Genomic DNA, 20349 nt, shown 5'->3' on the forward strand with positions numbered 1-20349 from the left:
AAATATGTTAATATAGCCCCAAATTTATGACTAATGATATAGGCAAAACGACAGATAGGAAACAGCTTTTAATGTTTCTACTATGTCACTAAATTTTTTCTGCAACTACTACATGAGGATTAAAAATAATTTTTAATTGGAGTCAAAAATAAGAGGGAAATTTTTTTTTCAATGATCATATATGGAGGATTTGAGAGGTAGTACAAATTATATACATATTCTTATTAAGATATATAGTATCAATAGGGGAGAGGTATTTTAGGAATGAACATTCAGTGATAAATGAGACTTAGAAAAGTGCTAATTTGATTTTAAATAGAATCAAACAGGATTATGTACTTAAGGAATATTAATAAGAAAATACTGATTTTTGTCATGAATTTTTGAAATCACTTAAGTATATGCCAAATGTGACTGCTGGCATGGCGACTGGCTTGTAGGTTGCTTTGCTTAGACCAAGTTTGCTGCCAGTCTTATGTAACTCACACTTAAGTATTTAAATTTGATATGGGTCATGTTTCTTGATGTCTATTTGACTTTTTTTCATCATGTTTCTTTCTAGTTATTTGCCTTTTCTGATGAAACTGTGTGAGCAGAGGTAAAATTTAAAACTGTCTCCATGACTATATAGTCCTAGTCTGAAGCCATGGAATCTCATTCAAATTCATTCTCATAACATGTCTCCTTTGTGGCTACTTACCTGGCATCTGGTAAGAATACGGTGTCTGGCCTGGCTGTGGGGTGGAGAACCCTGGGCTGTAACTGAGGCACCCGCTCTGTAAGGGAGATTGAGTTTGCGGAAGTCCACTCTCTGTCTTGATGCCTGGCAACATCACACCCAAATCTGTTTGGAAAATGCATGTCCCAACCATTCAATTACTAAATGATCTTAATTCTGAGTTGTAAAACTTAGAAAATACAACTACTAGCCAGCAGGATTACCTGCTTATAACCAAAGAAGAAGAGAGAAGACGTGAAATACCGTAAGTGGGCAGGCTGTAGGGCTGTCCTGTCTGTGAGTAGGCTGTGTAGACGGCTGGCTGCTGCATTCCCGAATACTGAGTCTGGCCTGCATAGGCAGACATTGTTTGAGCTGCTGGTGTAGAAAGAATGTGTGGATAGGGCCTAAATATCAGAAAAATAGCATTACTGTGGCAACAAAGACTGCATATTAGTTCAGACAGCTTAGATTCAGTGAAACCTTATAATTGCCAGGAAGTAATCCTCTTCTTTATCCACAATACAATTTTAACAACATAGGAAGGGACATGAGTCTGAATGTCAGGGGCCTAGGCTCTGCTACAAACCAGTCTAGTGACCTTGGACAAAGCAATTAAACTCCCAAGTCTATACCGGTAAAATGAGAAATTTGGTTTAGGTATTATATCTAAAGTCTCTTCCAGGTCTATAATTCTTACTTACATCCAAATTATATTCAAGTTAACATGTTAATGAGGAAAACAGAGCACAGGCCAGTTAATATGCTCATGAGCATATCTCTGTTCACTGTGAGTGACCTAATGACTTAATGCAATGACTACAAAAGTCATTAACAGCCCTACCAAGAATTCTCTACTAATAACTAAAAATCTTAGAAAAGGAAAAAAAAAAAAAAGGTAGGCTGCCTCCTGAAAAGATATGGAATGTCTTTCCCTTCATCATGTCACATTTTACAGAATATTCCCAAATGGATATCCAATCCCTCGCCTATACTTAAGAACAGATATTTTAGCTGCTGCTGAAAGTAACATTTAAATGTGTATGAATCAGGAATCCAAATTTTTGACACACCTTGCTGACTGCAACCAAATTGAGTTATACACTCAATATAGTTAAACTTGAAATTTCTACCCCTGTCCTCAATAAGTTGACTACATTAGTTATAAAAGCAATAGAGCATATTCTTAAAAATATATATTAGGACTTGAAATCCAATAAAAATACAGTAACAATGGAACACATTATGAAGTGTTAATGTTTAAATATAATATAATCTTTTTACATTTTCTTTAAACTATTCAGAACTTTGGAATTTTTACTACAAAGTCAGTATATTCTGCTCTCCTCTTGATGCTCTCCTCAAGGTATATAAATATCTAGAATTAAGAGAATGGTCTAGACACAACTGTATCTGTTTCTAGATATGTATAGGATATGTATCTAATTAATCTCTCCAAGTATCTATACCACATTTATACATAAATGTACCCCAATTTAAAGTTGTTATATTGTGTGAATACACATTAATAGAGATAATCCTGGAAACTTATTCTAACAAATCTGAAAGAATCTACTGACCACTTACTTGGAAGGGTAGAGCTGTGTGGAATACTGGTGTGCTGATCTGGGGCTGTAGCCACTACTTGTTATTACTGTAAGACACAAGAAACAGTGCAAAAAGGTTGCTTCATAAATATATTTCATTAGAGTATACAAAACCAATTTCAAGAAATTACCATGTTAAAGATATGTTTCTAAAAATTCATTCATTTTCTAAAAAGGAAATGAATTCGTTTTCTAAACAGAAACAGATGCCTAAATATTTTAGTCTAACTGAACTGCTTCTCGCAAATCATTCCCTTCCATCATTTGCTCATTTTCTCAAATCAGTAAAGTAGCATGCTCTCATGTATTAATACGCTATGAATAAATATCTTTGATTATAGGTAATTAACCTTTCATGATATAAACGTAAATTTTTTTAATTTACAAACTTTATGTTTTAAATTCCAAATATGATGGCAATATATTGTTCTTTCTCCATATTCTAATAGAAATACAATAAAAATTAAGAAAAAATGACATTCCAACCTTCATTTTCAAATTGTCAAATGCTATAATTTTCTATTTTCTTTCTTTTTAACAATCAGATGAGTAGTTAAAAATATAATAATAATTGGAATATACAGAGGAAGCATGGATGATAATGTGACATTTAAAACAACGTAATAGTAAAATGCAGCAGGAAGCATATTTACAAATATATTCTAAACTAAGAGAAATAGTAGTTTTTTTGAGAAAATATTAAAGGTAAAAATCGGGTCCTATTAATATTTTACCCAAACATGCAGCCCCCAATTGGAATATATCCAAAAGTTTGGAAGTTTCTCTTTCCTTAAACCATCTGCCTTGATTAAGACAGATGTATTGCAAATATACGGACTCTAAAGTGTTGAGGCAGTCCCTTCAGAGCCAATCCATACTGGGCAAGCACACAGAGTGTCTTTATTAGGCCATCTGCTGTTCATTCACTTTTCAAAAAGATTAAAGTAGTACACAATGCAGTGCTGGAATTAGTTTAGTCTAATCAATCATAGTTATACTTCAAAGTACTATGTCCTTTCTAAGTTGTTCATAATAATTCTGGAGCTAAACTTTTGGAATTGTATAAGTGACAAATAGGTTTAGGTTGCTAACTATTTTATGAAACATGAGATTTTTCTATATCAAAATGCTATAAAGTACTCTTGTGATCTATTGCTTCATAAAAATGTAGAATTTAATGTATTTAAAATGCTATTTGGCCTGTAAGCTCCGAGTATGGAAGGTATATTATAGTTTTCATAGCAATAGTACAGAAAGTATGTTTCCAAGATTATTACAAATTAATTTAGAAAATTATTGAATGTGACTAGAGTCGTTATGTTCTAAATATTTTCAGCAACAAAATTTTAAGTGAATTGACTAAATATATTAGTGAAAAATACATAGACCAATGAACGATTAATTTCCACTTATTTATTAAAGACTTAAAGAATGTTTAAAAGTTTCAAATCAACTCAATGAGAACAGACTCCTCTACCACACCATGGGCACTAAATGTATACTATATAATAGCAATAGTGTTATTCCACAGGAAATTCACTGATTCATTAATTCACAATAATAAATACTCTGTTTATATAATTAAATACAACTAAATAGGCTCAATTCCATATTTTTTGTCTCTTATTTATAAACTTCACTTTGGAACATACAAGACTATACTAATCAGTTATTCTCAAAATTGTAAGACACGATGCTTTTTCAAAGAAACATTAAATAATGAAAAAGAACATTCACTATAGCAGCTTTTATTAAATAAGCAAAAGAGCAAAATTATTTCAGAAATAAACCAAATATGTGAACACAAATCTGAATATATAGGATGCTTCTTCCCTCTGATGAATGAACCTAAACATTAGAATAATGTACCTATTACAGTATAAAGGCTCGTCCTTTAAAATTTCATATTTACGTCTATATGTCCATTTTCTAAATAGAATATAATCCTTTGCTTCGGAAAATTAGCACGTTCACATAAAACTTGCTTCTTAGAACTAAAATTTATACATTTTATTCTCATATGAAAACAACAAAAGTTGACTAAAGTGAGTTGAGATTATGCTGATCAAAGTAAAGATGGTTCCTACACAGGGTGGCCTAATCTCCAGTATGATTTCTGGAAAACCATGGGAGATCTTCTTTTCATTCCCCAGAGTCATTTAACTAATCAAGGGACATTACTCAAAGCATTCAGCTCATTATACTCCATCATTTCTGCATATAAAAGTAAGTAAAACTGCTTGTCTTCAAAATGTCCTGAAAATTAATTAAAACAAAATTTTAAAGAATATCAGATTTTCAGAGTGTGGCGTCAAACAATTTTATTGTTTTATTATTGTGACACCTTATACCTGTGACTCTCAGTTAGGTGGGATGTAGTGGTGGGGCGAGTAGGAATTTTGCTTGCCAGGAGATATTTAAAATATCTAAGAGATGTTTTTGGTTGTCATAACTAGAGGGTGCTCAATATCTTGAGAGAGATGATAGGGATGCTGCTAAACATCTCACAGTGCAAAGGACAGCTACTCCACAATAAAAAATTAGCCAATATTTAAAGAGTGCTGTTACTGAGAATTCCTGTCCTAGACCATTGTTGTCCAAAAGAACTTGGTCCATGATGTTGAAAATGTTCTATACCTAAGTTGACCAATATGGAAGCCATACACAAACAAAACAAAACAAACCACATGCAGCTACTAAACACTTGAAATGTGACTAGTGTGACTAAATAATTTCTTTTTTTCTTGTATCAAGTTTTTATTAAATTAGACTTAAATGGCCACATATGGTTAGTGGCTACTTTATTGGACAGCACAGTCCTAGATAATTCTTAAAAAAAAACTGGGAAACTATTTGTAAAGAAAATATGAGTGAATTTCAGAGAAGATGATTGTTCACAGCTATTTCTTTCTCCATTTTTATATTTTGGGATATTATAGAAAAGACTCCTGCACTGATCAGAACACTGCTTCTATACTACACCAGTGACCACCTGTGAAGCCTTGACTATATGGACTTAACTATCTTAAACTTGTCAGTGTCTCAGTGTTCTTGTCTATAAAATGGATCAGAGACCTCTGAAATTCCTTCTGGAGCTAACATTACATAATTTTGTCATTTAGCTTTCAATTAACTTGTGGTATACCATTTAAGTATGTCAGCATTTAATAATTCCATTTCTTCCCTTAAAATATGTTTATACACATTTACTTTTCAGACAGTTAGAAGGGTTATGGTGAGTAATAAAAAATGCTAGAGTTAGTTGGTACCTATTATCTCCTGAAAGGCAAGTGAATTGCTAGAAAGGATATAGATTAGTGTATATGAGTCTCTATGCAGAGTGTATGAATTATTTTTTCTTTCTGTTTGGAGTACTAATTTTTACGTGAATACATGGCAACTGCTCCTAGTCAATGTGAACTAATGAAACAGGATCATTTGTATCTATAAAAATCAAATATATGCTAGAATATCATTATAATCAAGGATATACCTCAACTCTTTTCACATGACGTTTACCCACCCAAAGTCCTTGTACATGAGAACATGAATAAATGTAAAATAAAGTAGACTAACAGAACCAAGATTTAATTACCACAAATACTTCTTTTCTAGGTTTAATATTCATTTTTTTGCTATCCACATTCCTCCTTACATTTAAAAAAAAAAAGAATCTTTTCACCAGATAATAAACCAAATAAAATACTGTAACATAAAAAATAAAAAAAATCTTTAAGACACTTAATGCATGTCCTTTGTGCCCACCTGGGAGTTATCAGGTATTTATATTTAGGAAGGACTGATGTTTAAAGACACGCTATTGTTCTCTTTGAAGCATCTGAATGAAAATAGTGCTTGCTCTGAGAGGCTGGGCTCTAATGTAACCAGCATGTGCTCTCCTGCAGCCCATTAACCTTTAATACTTGTCACTCAGCTGCTTACACAGGAGGATTTTTTTAAACCCAGAGAGGAAACAAGGTTATTTAGAAGGAATCAAATGGATAGTTTTACATCTCAAATGTTGGAGAGAAGGCAGTTTTTATGTCATTTAAATAGGCAAGTTGAAGGAATAAAGTCACTATTATGAACTAATTATTAAATTAAAAACTATACAATAATTATGAAGGAAGCCTGCTCTGCTTATTTCTAATAAAAAAAAAAGTCAGGAGATTGTTTTGCCGTCAACTGAAAATCCAGAAAAACGATTTGAAATATAATTTCTAAAACTACATAGTTTTATGACAATCAGTTCTCAAAAGAGTGAATTTAATGACAATCAGTTCTCAAAAGAGTGAATTTATTGCTAAGTTCATAAATACTCAAGTTCTAACTTGTGTTTATGCTGCTTATTCACTAGGAGAATTACGTATACCCCGATGTGTATGGAACAACACACGAGCTTAAGGCTTTACCTGACCCAGTAAAGGTGTCAAGCGCTCCATCTCCAGTCGTGGTTGTGGTTTCACTGCTGTTCAAAGGCTCTGTTTTGACTGCAAGGAGAGACACTACGTAGAAGAATAAGTACATGTGAGTTTTATTTCTAAATTGATATCAAAGACTGACTGTTCTACTAGTGGTTTTTCTAGCTACCATGGGCATGCAAGAGAAAACTTGAGAAGTCGATGAAGAGAGTTTTGTTAATTTAGCTTCTAAATGGACATGCATTTGTAGAGAATTTAATCTAAAAATCCTCTGGCTAAGCTAGTTCTCTTGAATCTGTCTTTTAAAGGCAGTCAACCTTAAAAAGTTGAAACAGCAGTACATATATTTGCATTTTTTAACTCACCTAAAGCACACTCTGATATTATAGCCAAGACAGAAAAAAGGAATCAGGAATCAGTCTTCAGCACATTTAATCCAAATCATAACAAAGAGATATACTAGCTTATATGTTAATTCTTCCTAAGAAGACATTTATAAAAAATGATTGCATAAGAGTACAATGGAGGCATATTCAAATACAGAAACCATGGATGTATTCATGTGATGGGTGAAAAATGAAGCACTCAATAAATTTTCTGCTCTTAAAAAAAGACTAAGGAGCTATATATAAGGTGTTGGGCTTTTCATTTTAATGGCATAACAAATTTTAATGAATTATAGAGATAAGCAAAGAATAACATGATTTCTACAGCAACATGTATATCTTTAGAAAACTCTAATATTTATTAAACTCTTTAACATAGTTATTTCTGCTTTGAAGTGGTATATTTTGGCAAACTCACTTGGCAATGATGTAGTCTGGCACACATTATTGTCATTATTAGATACAACGAATCGGGGGAGGTGGGCAGTGAAAAAGCCTCTACTCATTTTGTCACACCATATTTTCCCTTTGTGGGCAAAGCTCTGCTACATATATCACAGCAGCAAGGGAATAAACTAAATTATTTTCTACTTAACACCTCTTATGTTCTTGGAATGATACAATTAAATAACTTAAAAGCAAGCAGAAAACAATAAAGGAGAAAGCTGAAGACTGGCCAACCATGAACAAATATGCAAAAAGAATAGTGGGGTCAGAGCTTAACCACCAACCAAGCAAGTCAGCAAGGTTACTCTATTAGAAAAGCAATTAAGTGGTGGAGAAACATGCAGTAATGATTATGCTCTCTTTCCACATGAACATAATTGACCAGACCCTCCCTCAGTGAGCTCTGGGGTTAATTTAATATCCATCATTCAATAATGTCATGAAAATTTGCTGGAAGATTCAGAGAACTGTAAAGATTGGAAAGAAGATGTAAAGAAACTTGGAATACTTCTCCTAGCAAAAGGGAAATTTAAGGTTGACCTATTTTTCGATAGCAACGATACTCCGAGAAGCAGTGTCTAATTATTTGTATAGTGATAAATAATGGCACGTGATTACTACTTTTTAGTAGTAATTTGTATAGAGTCCATATTATGGTTATAGCTGACCACTAATTATATTTACCACTGCAAAATTGTTTACTAATACATAATTTTTATGGAGAGCTTACTGTGTGCTAGACTATTTACATTTAACTAAACCTTAAAATAACCCTGATGATATGAACCACTATACCCACTTCATACATGAGGAACCTAAGGTTTGAGTGGGCTGAGGAGCTTGCCTAAGTTCCATTGCAGGAGATGACAGAGCTAAGATCCAAACACAGGTCTTTAGCTCTAAATCCATGGTCTCTCCATCCTAATAGGCTGTCTCCAGTTATGAAAATGGCTTATGCTCATGACAGCGACTTCACAAAGGCTCAGAGAGTGATAAGAACTGGGTTATTTTCTAGACAGAATAAGTAGGCACACTTTGTTAATAATGAAAACTGCAAAATCTGGGAATAGGCTTATAAAGCATGTTTTTCATTTCTTCCTCATGACATTTTAAAAGACAATGAGAAGCAGCAAGTTTGAAAGCTGATAATCACAGCACACACTTAAAAGGTACTTAATACATTCCAGGTGCTCTTGGTGTGCTTTATATTAACTCATTTACTCCTCATGACAAACATATGAGAGAGATATTATTATTCTCACTTTTCAGATGAGGAAACTGAAGCACAAAGTGGTTAAATAACTTGCCTATAGTCACAGAGCTAATAAGAGCTAGAATTTGAGACCAGGTGGTACAATCTCAGAATCCAGGCTCTAAGCCATACTGCCTCACAGGCAGCACTAACTCATCAAGAATTCCTTTAATCTGTATGAAGATGAGCCAGAGTGTGATTTAGGTGGGTGTAAAGGCTCTCTGTGATGGAAACGTGCCCATTTTACTTCTGACATTTGTGACAAAGCCTTCAGCAAAACTAAGACAAGAGAAAGTTTCTCAGAACTTCCAAATTCTAATTGTGGCTAAATTCCTACTTAAATGTGTCTAAATCTATAAAAAAAATACTTGTAAAATACATTTATTAATACTAATAGTAATATGTATTTCACTTGTGAACTGGCAGGAGGGGAGCAGAATGGGAGCTGTGTCTAACAAAATTGCTCTACAAGCCAGACATGAAGATGAGTTTTGTTCATTTGGATCCCAACTTTGAGATTTGATTTAAAAAATGTAGTATTGATGTTGATTATAATCTCCTCAATTTGAAAGTTTCAGGTGGTCAAAAGGAGGAGGAAGAAAAGAGAAAGAAAAAGTTTGTGGTTGTATAAATTATACTGGAAACATCCCTCATTAAAATTTTAAAGGTCTGCATTTAGTCAAAGACAGACAAAGACGATTCATTTTACTGAGAAAAGGTATCCCTGGAATGTATATGAAGAGAGGCATAAATATCAAGATGTGTTCAGTGTACTAAAATGCATGCATTTTAAAGTAACAATTCAACAAATGAATGCTAATATTTGGAGTAAAAAAACTACACATTAATGCAAATTTACTTCTCATATGCAGGCAGGAGTAGAACAAAAGAGAAAAGGGAAAATTAATTATGCTGCTGTAGAAAATAACTTTTTTTTCCCATAAGGTGAGCATCGACAAACATTTCTTGAGCTCTTAGTAAGATGCACAGTTATTTTGGTTTGACTTGATAAAGAAAGAAGTATTAGGTAATAATAATTGTTTCCTTCGGGAACAGAAAACTCAGGTAGAAAAGTGACATGGATGTTCTTTATACAATTAGTTGATTTATTTAAATGGTGTTAGAATACAAAAAAAGTATCTTAATATTTATAATTCAGGTAACTAAAATAAAGTACACATTATAATAATTACAGGTCAAACTTAAAAAATGGAAGTTATTTTCACCAAAAGTCCAAATATATTTAAAATGTATTCAATTATCTTTTGTCTTGCTTTTGTTTCCATAATTTAGATATATACTTTTAGTAGCAGAAAACTTTTTTTTTAATAAAAGTGCAAGGCACTATTGTAAATATGTTCAGCAATTTAAATATATCAGCTTTATGCATTTTACTATTTTCTAAAACTTATAGAAATCCTCATTCCAAATGGTTATCAGTGTATATTCACTGTCATGTTCAAATGTATTTTTTTCTAACTGCATTTTATTTTTCTTAAATTAAAACAAGTTAAATAGGACTTTTAACTTATTTTCAGGGGAGTGTTCGACATCACTACATACTATAAAAAGGAAACAAACAGTAACCTTCAAAAATAAAAGCATCATTTTCAAGAAAATTTAAACTTACAAATGTTTTGATTTCAAAAGCAGCAATCAAATTTTAATGTCCTAGGTTAATGAGTTTTACAGTTTTATTCTTCTACATGCTCAAAATAAGTTTATTTCCGTAAAAGTAAAATGAAAAAACTATACATAGCACTTTGTACATAAGCATTACTTCAGGAAATACTTGAATTGTCTGCCCTCTGCCTCCCCACTAGTTATCCATTTGTAATTTGGATGTTTTTAATAGCACCAAATAGTTTTTTTAAAGGTAAAATTAATTTTAATATATAGATGTAATTTGATTTGAGTTTTTATCTTTAAAATAATCTACAGACTAAATCAAAATTGTATTATTTTTCGGATATCAGCTATGGCTACATAATCACTGATTTCCTCTCTTCAGATTCCAACCTTCACCCATATCCTCATACACACATTTCAAAGCAAATTTAATCTTGTCCCTTCAGATTATCTTTAGAACTCAAGTACAACATTAATGTATATTTTGGAGGGAGAAGTCTATTTTATTATAACAACAACATTCATATTTATGTGTTGCAATATCAGGCTTAATCCTTGAAAGAACAAGTGACCCAAGTAATTTACATTTTATATTTCATCTTCAAATACCTGCATTTAAACTGATGTCCACTTAAAACAGCATATATATGTAATTCCAAATGCATTCCTTTCTGAACCACAAAATTACACATAGCAACTTCTGACATTTTAGGTTCTACAAAGAATTTCAGGAGGAGTTAGATCAGGAAGGATACAATTTATAACTGCAGGGGATCAAGAAGTATTGCCTGTGGGTTGGTTTTAATATTTGGTATTAGCCTATGATTTATGTTTGTCTAAATCAATATATTCGCTCGAAAACCAATGAGCACCAAATATCTTTCATTCCTAGACATCTATAAAGTAGTTAATTTCTTAAAATAATTTGATGAATTTTTGGCTCTCATTCTAAAAAGCAAATTTAAAAAGTATAGAGCCATGATAGTAGGAGTCTCTACCGCATAAACATATAGCATTGAGAAAAAAAAAATCTATCACATGCGAGTCAATTGTCTATATATTAAATATTCTGAAAAATTCTTTTCTATGATATATAGATTTTAAATAGAGAAAACACCATAAACTGATCAGAATGTCTGATGTTGGTATCCCCAATTCTTCTCTTTAAAGTATTTTCTTAATCTCTATGTAGAATCACATATTCCCTCCCTCTACAGTTCACCTACCTTAAGCACATTAAGTATTCATTATTTTCTTGTCTCTTTCCCTCTCCTAGACTTTTGGTCCCTTAATGGCCAGTATCATGTTCTATAGGTCAGTGGGCTCCCATTTCCTAGCACAGGGCCTGATATATCATAGGAACTTGACACATTTTAAATGAAAAAATAAAAATTCACTTTTAGATGCTATCCTAAGCACTCCCAATAGGACTCCTAATGTTCTCAATATTTTTGTATATAAAGTATAGCTGATAATGAATCTTGACGCCGTTAATAAAATTAGAATCTTTCCTAAATCTGAAAACAACTTTCCATATGATGGGGATGCATTTACATGTGTGAATATGCATATACATGAAGTATGTATACTTCACATATAGCACATATATCTATATCAGGGGTTGGCAAATTACGTCCCACATGCCAAACCTGCCCCCAGCCTCTTTTTTGTATAGTCCATGTGCTAAGAATAGCTTTTACATTTTTAAATAGTTGAAAAATGTTAAAAGAAGAATAATATTTTGTGACGTGTGAAAATTTTCTGAAATTCAAATTTCAGTGTTTTAGGTCAAGTTTTATTTGAAAACAGCCAAGATCATTCATTTACATATTGTTGCACAAAAGCAGCCATATGGCCAGCAAAGACTAAAATATTTACTATCTAATCCTTTACAGAAAAAGTTTGTTGACCATGATTTATACTCTAAGGTATGATTGCATTTATTCTATTTCGATTAATAGATCTACATATTGATATTTCTACAATTGACAAAAATTCGAAAGAAAAATCTAAGTTCCAATATAAATCTACAGATGTAATTACATAATTAGGTGATGAAGTATTTTAAAGCAACAATGTAATACATTTAAAAAGCACCAATGTACTATAGTAGGATATTAAGGTGATACTATCAACTCATTTGTATTAGTAAGAACTATATAATTAAGATTATCTTTCTGAAAATCTCAAAGTTAATGGAAAGATCTTGAAAAGACACTAAGTTAGCTTTTGCTTTTTTTATTATAATAATCTTATAAAATGATCCAATACCAACAATAAAACACAGGATTAAAAATAAAATATTTTACTATCAATGAAAGAGGTTATGTAACAAATGCTTAGTTTGTGCTATAAACACCTGAAGTCATTAAAATTCATTAAAAATTCCATATCAATATGCCACCAAGGTTATATCATTAATAATAAAAGTACATATAACATTTTGTTACTAAAAGTTTGTCTTCTCTGGCCACTCTACATATTCTAAATGCAGAAGAATTTATCAGCTGACCAAACATTGGAGAGTCTTTTAACATGATGCATGCTTTCATTTTCCTTAAAAATTTGTTGCCTAATTATAATTATACTGGTATCTATTACCAACCAACTTACATACATTATCTAATTTAAGACAAAATGCCTTGCCAGGAAAGTGTTATTAACCTTCTTTTATAGAAAGGATTTGAAGCTCAGACAGGTCCAGTAACTTGTCCAAGGTGACTCAGCTAGTAACTGAAGTATTAAGATTCAGATCCAGGGTCTTTCTGACACACAAGTCTTGTTCTTCCACATGGCCACATGACTCTTAACACTAAGAACCAGAAAAACTTGATGCTTAACACTCAGAAAAATGTTTCTGGTTGAGATTAGGTATAAATTATTAAATTTTCGATATATAAATTTACTACTGTAAAGTTGCTTGTGTTATATTAATTCTACTTTAGAACAGAACAACAGCCAGTGAGCTAGCAAATACTTTTTGCATTTTAAATATTTTTAAAAGTGATCAAATTTAGAATATTTTGTGATGTGAAATTATATGAAATTTAAATTGCAGGATCCATAAATAAAGTTTTATTGACACCTAACAACATTAATTTATTCATGTTTTGTTTATGGTTGCTTTTGAGCTACAGTAGCATTGCTGAATAATAGAGACAGAGTGTATGTCTATTAGCCTAAAATAGTTACTATGCGGCTCTTTATAGAAAAAGACCTCTGAATTAGATTTAAGAGGAACTAAATTATTGCAATATATTTTAAGCATGGAATTGAAAAAAAAATGAACTAAAACTACAGTTAAAGTTATGGACATAATGGAGTGTTCTTCATTCACAGTTGTAAATTCTAATATAATCTTAGTTATAGCAAGGTCTAGCCAAACTGCGCCTAGTCTAACTGCTTGCTTGTAATGCACATTTCCCATAGGCAGTGAGCTCTTATTTAATCTTAAAATTGGGTTGTTCCACCATAGTGTTAAGTTTTTGTTTTTATTTTTTTTAATTTTGATTGTATTAACTTTTTATTTAGGAAAAATTTATTTATACTTTTATATGTTATATATGAATGCAGTAAATATCTGATGTTCAAAACATTTTGAGAGACAATATTAATACATAATTTTAAACATATGGCTTCAATCATTGATAATTTTTTAAATGGCAGCATTGCGCATGTTAATATTACTTTCAATATTTTAATTGGAATATTTAACATAGTCTGTAAAATAGCAAATATCTTTTCCCATGTTAAGACGTTAATTTAAATTATGAAAAGACTATAGATTATAAAGATAATTGAGTTTGTATGTATGCACTATCTGCTTCAACTGCTCTGATTGACGTGACTGTGGCATTCAATAACAACTGAATAAATTGCTATGTAGTTAGAGAAACAACAGGTGCACCCATTGTTGCAAAATTATGAAAAATCAAAGAAAGGAATACTACTGATCCAAGGAATCTAAGATGAGAACAACAGATGATATGAAAAACATAGAGAACTGTTATCAAGAAACAACTCAAAGGCACGTTCATTTATTTTTCTTTTTTTTATAAGTACTGAACACTAAAAAGAGGGTGCAAACAGAAACAGCAACAGAAAACAAACCAGAAGGGCAAACCCACACATCCAAACACATGCAGTGTACCATTATCTCTCATACTTGTTGCAGAAGAGGGGGTGCTGCAACTCAGCAACCAGTCTGCAGTGTTTAAAACAGTCATGTTGTCCCCTGAGAACAGGAACAGTATAAGTGTTCATTGTCTGAATGCCTGCTCAGTGTACACAAATACTCTTCAATGCATGTACTGGTTTCTGACCTTTCTGCCAAAATTATAATGGCATGGTATGACTTCTACATTTTAGTTTATCAGGTCTGTTTTAGTTCAGTTAAATATATATACATGATGAGATTAGTGAACTCCAAGGTCTGACTCCAGAGTACATGGGTTTTCCAAAAATCTTATTTGTACCAAGCTGAGGTTTAAATATTAATGTTCCTACTCCAGAAGTCGTCACTGAAAAATCTTATAAACTTACAATCCTATAATTAATTAGCTGAAACTATAGATGCATGTTTAGAGACAAATGAACATTATAAACAAGGAAAATGTTAATCTACAAAGGGTTTGATGTAAAACATTATTAAATACAGGCAAGTCGCAATGCACACAACTTTATAAAGAAAGTTTTAGACTTCACAGTTATTCTAAAATAAATGGAAAGAGGTGTATCAATTTCACAAATATTTATTGAAAAAGAAATATTTACTAAAGAAAATATGATGTGGCAAATGCTGATATCTAGTAATATGAATAGTTTATAAATTACAACAAATTTTATATAATTTCTCACTTATTGACTAAAACAACTAGACCTACAAATCTTCAAAATGATTACGAATGATTTAAAATTCGTGTGTATGTGTATATATATGTAATCTCTCTGTATATATTCTGATACAAAAATCAGATCATGTTTTGTGACAGGTTGAATGCATTTTATAAAAACAACAGGGCAGAATATTTGAAATAATTGTTATTGTTGCCGTATTCCATGAAATAATTAAAGGCTAATCAAATGAGAAAGTATCTGGAAATATAATCGATTCCTATTTTAAACACATGTTTGATATTATTCTCTTTGAAAAGAAAATTGCAGCAGATATGAATATTTCCTAAAATTATGTTTAAGCCAAACCTTTTTAAGAAAAATTTTGGATTAGGCTGTCTCTTACAATTCAAAATAAAATCCCTAAAAAGGTATAATTTCATTTCTCCTCTTCCTCTTCATCCTCCTCTTCCTCCTCTCCTCCCCTCAACTCTCCCCCTCATCACTATTTATTATTATTATCCTTTTTTAAGAAGATTCAGTGAAAATCCTTTGGCCACATTTTCTACATTTTTTAAAAGAATATTTACAAGGGCAAAAACAAAAAAGAAGCCTCTCTAAAGGACTCCAAAATGTTGCTCAGGGCTGTCTATTCTTTCTGAATCTTTCCAGTTTGAGAGGAAAAGCAAAAATTTCAAGAAAATAAACAGATAAACAACAATAGATTAAAAATAGATAATTAACAACAGATAATCATTAACTATATATTCCTTGTATATAATGCTGATAGTTATTGCTAATAAGACTTTCATTTATTAGCAGATTCCTAACATGTGAAATTGCAGCAAACTGCAAATGTGATTCTGGGCGTCTTCAAGGTTGTACACTTACCTCCTGTCCCATTTGTGGTGACTGACGTGCTGCTGAGATTAGCTTTCTCAAGTTTGGAGCTACCAGGAGTATCGCCACCTCCAACAAGAGGATGAGGACTTGCTAGGTCCTGCATTTCCATAGACCTGTTAGAGCAGATAGCAGCAGAGCAAAAGCTGAAAACTTAACAATAATTTCTTAATAAAGTACATGTATTATTCTGCTGAGCATGTATGTGATCTCACAATAATAAGAACTGAAACCAACAGCTGAGACTTTTTGCTTAACCAGATGACCATATCGGTCCATTAAAAATAAATAGGTTGGTAGGTAGGTAGGTAGGTAAATAACTAGCTAGCTAGACAGTTGATAGTTGGATGATGATAATGATGATTAGATATATAGATAGATAGGTAGATAGGAAAAAAGATAGATAGATAGATAGATAGATAGATAGATAGATAGATAGATAGACAGACAGACAGACAGATAGAGCAGGCAAGCAAGCTTCCACAGTAGTCAAGCCTCATAATTTGTTATTTGTAACCAAGTAAAAACTCAGATCTACAGGGAGAAATGAAGAGTGATAGAAAGATAAATATATAGGTAAATACAAAAGATTTATTTTCTCTTAATTCATAAAAGACAGACAAATCAAATAAAAAAAATTAACGCTATCGTTTTGTGTAATTTATAACATGGTGCAGAAGTAACATACATAACAACAGCACAATTATATTCTTTTAAGATTCTTTCATTTGACATGAGGTGTTATAATAAACTTGGATAAGAAGCAAGTTTAGGATATATCAAGTAATACCTACCATTAACTATTAATAAGAAAAATAGAAACAAGCATAAAAATATTAATAGAATAATTGAAACATTTTTAAAAATGTGATAAACCCCAAAGAAGCCAGGAAAAGAAGAAAGAGAGAAAGGGAGAAGGAAGGAGAGAAGGAAAGACAGTATGTGAAAAATGGAAACACATAGTAAGATAGTACACTCCGACCCAGTGTATAAATGATTACACTAAATATTAATGGACTAAACACTCCAATGAAAGGCTAAAGCTTGTCATATTGAATTAAATAACCAAGACTCACCTCTTGGAGATCTATAAGAGAAGGATTTTAAATATAAGCACACTTTAATACTGTGGTGTGCTGCCCAGATTGCCAGCTCTAGGGCTGAAAAATTCATTCCTATAGCTGAGGGGAGCATCACCACCTGACAGCTCTCAACTGAATTCCTTTCCAGGATTTGCCCTCAACCAAAATGAGTCACTTTATCTAAAATAACACCCTTTCTGGGAGTAGCCCTCATCTACTGACTAGTCAATGAAGGAGAAATAAAAACTACTACCTCTACCCTCAGGGTCACCTGAGTCTAAAGCCCCCATGATATCAGCGGATACCTATTTTACAATTACACTGAAGATCAATGTCTCAGTCCAATCATGCTTCCTTCATCTTCCCAAAAGGCATTACTACTGAAAGCCAACCCAATAAACTCCTGGTACCACCTTCATCTCAGAGACTGCTTGCTGGGAAACTGAACAGCGATAAAGCCCCCCAAAATTTCAGGGTAAAGGATGTAAAATAACATAACATGCAAATAATAAACATAAGATAAATGTTTGGGCTATAATATCACACAAAATAGGCCTTAAGAAAAAGAGTATTAGCAGATATAGAGTGAAATAAGAAAATAAAAAAAATAATAAATCCTTCAGGAAGACATAATAATCTTAAATGTGCATGAAGCTACTAGCTGAGCTTCAAAACACATGAAGCAAAGCTAACAATTAAAGAAAGAAACTGACAAATCCATGACCATAGTTGGAGCTTTTATAACATGCTTTGGACAGTAACCAATAAAAAAAGTAGACAAAAAAATAAATTAACAAAATATATTCAGAACATTGAACATTATCATTAACACGAAATATTTGACAGTAATAGTACACTAATACCAATATTATTAAATACACATTATTTTCAAGTGCACACAAATATCCACCAAAAGAACTATATGATGGGACATAAAATAAGCATTATTTTAAATTAAATCTTGCAGAGTGTGGTGTCTGGCCACTATAAATTAATTAGAAATCAATATTAATAAGATACATAAAGTAATCCCTAATGTTTGAAAATTAAACACCATACTTCTAAATAATCTATGAATCAAAAAAAATCAAAAGTTAATTAGAAGATATTTAGGTCAAAATAATAATGAAAACACATCTAATCATATATAGTCCACTGATTTTTTTATGAAGAAGCAAAAGCAATGAAGCAAAGATAGTCTCTCTAATAAATGGTGCTAGAACAAGTGGACACCCACATGCAAAAAAAAATCTATATATCTAGATACAGACCTTATAACCATAACAAAAATTAATTCAGAATTTACCATAGACCTAAATCTCAAACACAAAATTATTAAAATCCTAGCAGATAACATAGGAGAAAACCTAGATGACCTTGGATGTGGCCTTCAGTTTTTAGGTACAACACCAAAGACATTATCCACAAAACAAATAATTGATAAGCTGGACTTCATTAAAATTAAAAATGTCTGCACTGAGAAAGACAATGTCAAGAGATTTAGAAGAAAAACCACAGATTGGAAGAAAATATTTGCAAAAGACATATGTGACAAAGAACTGTTGTCCAAAATATACAAAGAACCCTTAAAACTTAGCAATAAGAAAACAAACAACCCACTTAAAACATAGGCCAAATACCAAAACAGACACCTCACCAAAGAAGATAGGCAGACGGCAAACAAGTATATGGAGAGATGCTCTACATCACATATCATCAGGGAAATGTGAATTAAAACAACAATGAGATACCACTGCACTACCTATTGGAATGGCCAAAATCTGGAACACTGACAACATCAAATGCAAGGATAGGCTGCAATCTCACCATTGCTGGAGGAACGCAAATAGTATAGCTACTCTGGAAGGAAGTTTGACAGTTTCTTACAAAACTAAACATACTCTTAACCAGAAATCGTGCTCCTCGGTATTCAGCCAAAGGAGTTTAAAGCTCATATCCACACAAAACCTGCACACAGCAGCATTATTCATAATTGCCAAAACTTTTAAGCAACCAAGATGTCTTCATAGGTAAATGAATAAATAAATTTTGGTACATCCAGGAAACAGACGGTAATTCAGTGCTAAAATGATCTATCAAGCCATGAAAAGACATGGAGCAACCTTAAGTGCATATTACTAAGTGAAAGAAGCCAATCTGAAAAGGCTACATACTATATGATTTCAATGATATGACATCCTGGAAAAAGTAAAACTAAGGAGAAAATAAAAAGATCAGTGGTTGCCAGGGAAGGGATGAATAAGCAAAGTACAGAGAATTTTTAGGACAGTGAAAATATTCTGTATGATATTATAATGAAGGACATATGTCATTATACATTTGTCCAAATCCATAGAATGTATACCACCAAAAGTTAGCCCTAACATAAACTATGAACTTTGGGATATTATGACGTGTCAATGTAGGTTCATACTTGGTAGCAAATGCACCATTCAGATGAGTGGTGCTGATAATGGAAGAGATTATGCATGTGTAGGAGCAAGGTTCAATTTTGTTGTGAACCTTAAACTTTTCTAAAACTTAACTTAGAAAAAAAATCAAAATTTGTGGTATGCAAGTAAAGCAGTAGTTAGTGAGAAATTTATGCCTTTAAATCATTGTATTAGAAAAGAAGAGTTTAAAATCTGTGATCTAAGTTTCCACCTTAAGAAACTAGTGAAAGAAAAGCAAATTAAACCCAAAATAAGTAGAAGAAAGGAAACAATAAGGAGCAGAAATCACTGAAATAGTAAACCTATGAACAAGAGATAATTTATAAAACCTATGAACAAGAGATAATTTATAAATGATCATTAGAGAATTAAAGATATATAAAAAGATAATAAAGGAATATTATGAACAACATAATGCCAAATAACACAATAACTTAGATGAAATCAGTGAATTTCTTGAGACACAATTTATAAAAACTGACCCCATAAAAAATAGAAAATCCGAAGTCCTATGTCAATTAAAGAAATTGAATTAATAATTAAACACCTAAAAGACTTCCACAGCCATATGGTTTCATTAGTGAATGCTAGAAAACATTTAAGAATAAAATAATAATGATC

The 20349-nt window shown here is 31.9% G+C and overlaps 1 protein-coding gene across 6 annotated transcripts in view; it reads right to left on the reverse strand.

Annotated features, from left to right (window-relative positions):
• The window catches only part of EYA4 (EYA transcriptional coactivator and phosphatase 4), a 228315-nt gene that overhangs the window by 50605 nt on the left and 157361 nt on the right, over nucleotides 1–20349 (reverse strand). For 3 of the 6 annotated variants that reach the window (XM_011356198.1, XM_011356199.1, XM_011356197.1), the window contains exons 3-8: nucleotides 16185–16309; nucleotides 14626–14694; nucleotides 6738–6830; nucleotides 2306–2372; nucleotides 983–1125; nucleotides 701–844 (exon numbers count right to left, since the gene is read on the reverse strand). In XM_011356198.1, the coding sequence (XP_011354500.1) occupies nucleotides 701–844; nucleotides 983–1125; nucleotides 2306–2372; nucleotides 6738–6830; nucleotides 14626–14694; nucleotides 16185–16309 (641 nt within the window). Of the gene's footprint in view, nucleotides 1–700; nucleotides 845–982; nucleotides 1126–2305; nucleotides 2373–6737; nucleotides 6831–14625; nucleotides 14695–16184; nucleotides 16310–20349 lie in introns of those variants that run through there. The other 3 variants (XM_011356200.1, XM_011356201.1, XM_011356202.2) reach the window with 3 other exon arrangements.

Source organism: Pteropus vampyrus, unplaced genomic scaffold (assembly GCF_000151845.1).
Source record: "Pteropus vampyrus isolate Shadow unplaced genomic scaffold, Pvam_2.0 Scaffold24, whole genome shotgun sequence".
Classification (NCBI taxonomy): domain Eukaryota; kingdom Metazoa; phylum Chordata; class Mammalia; order Chiroptera; family Pteropodidae; genus Pteropus; species Pteropus vampyrus.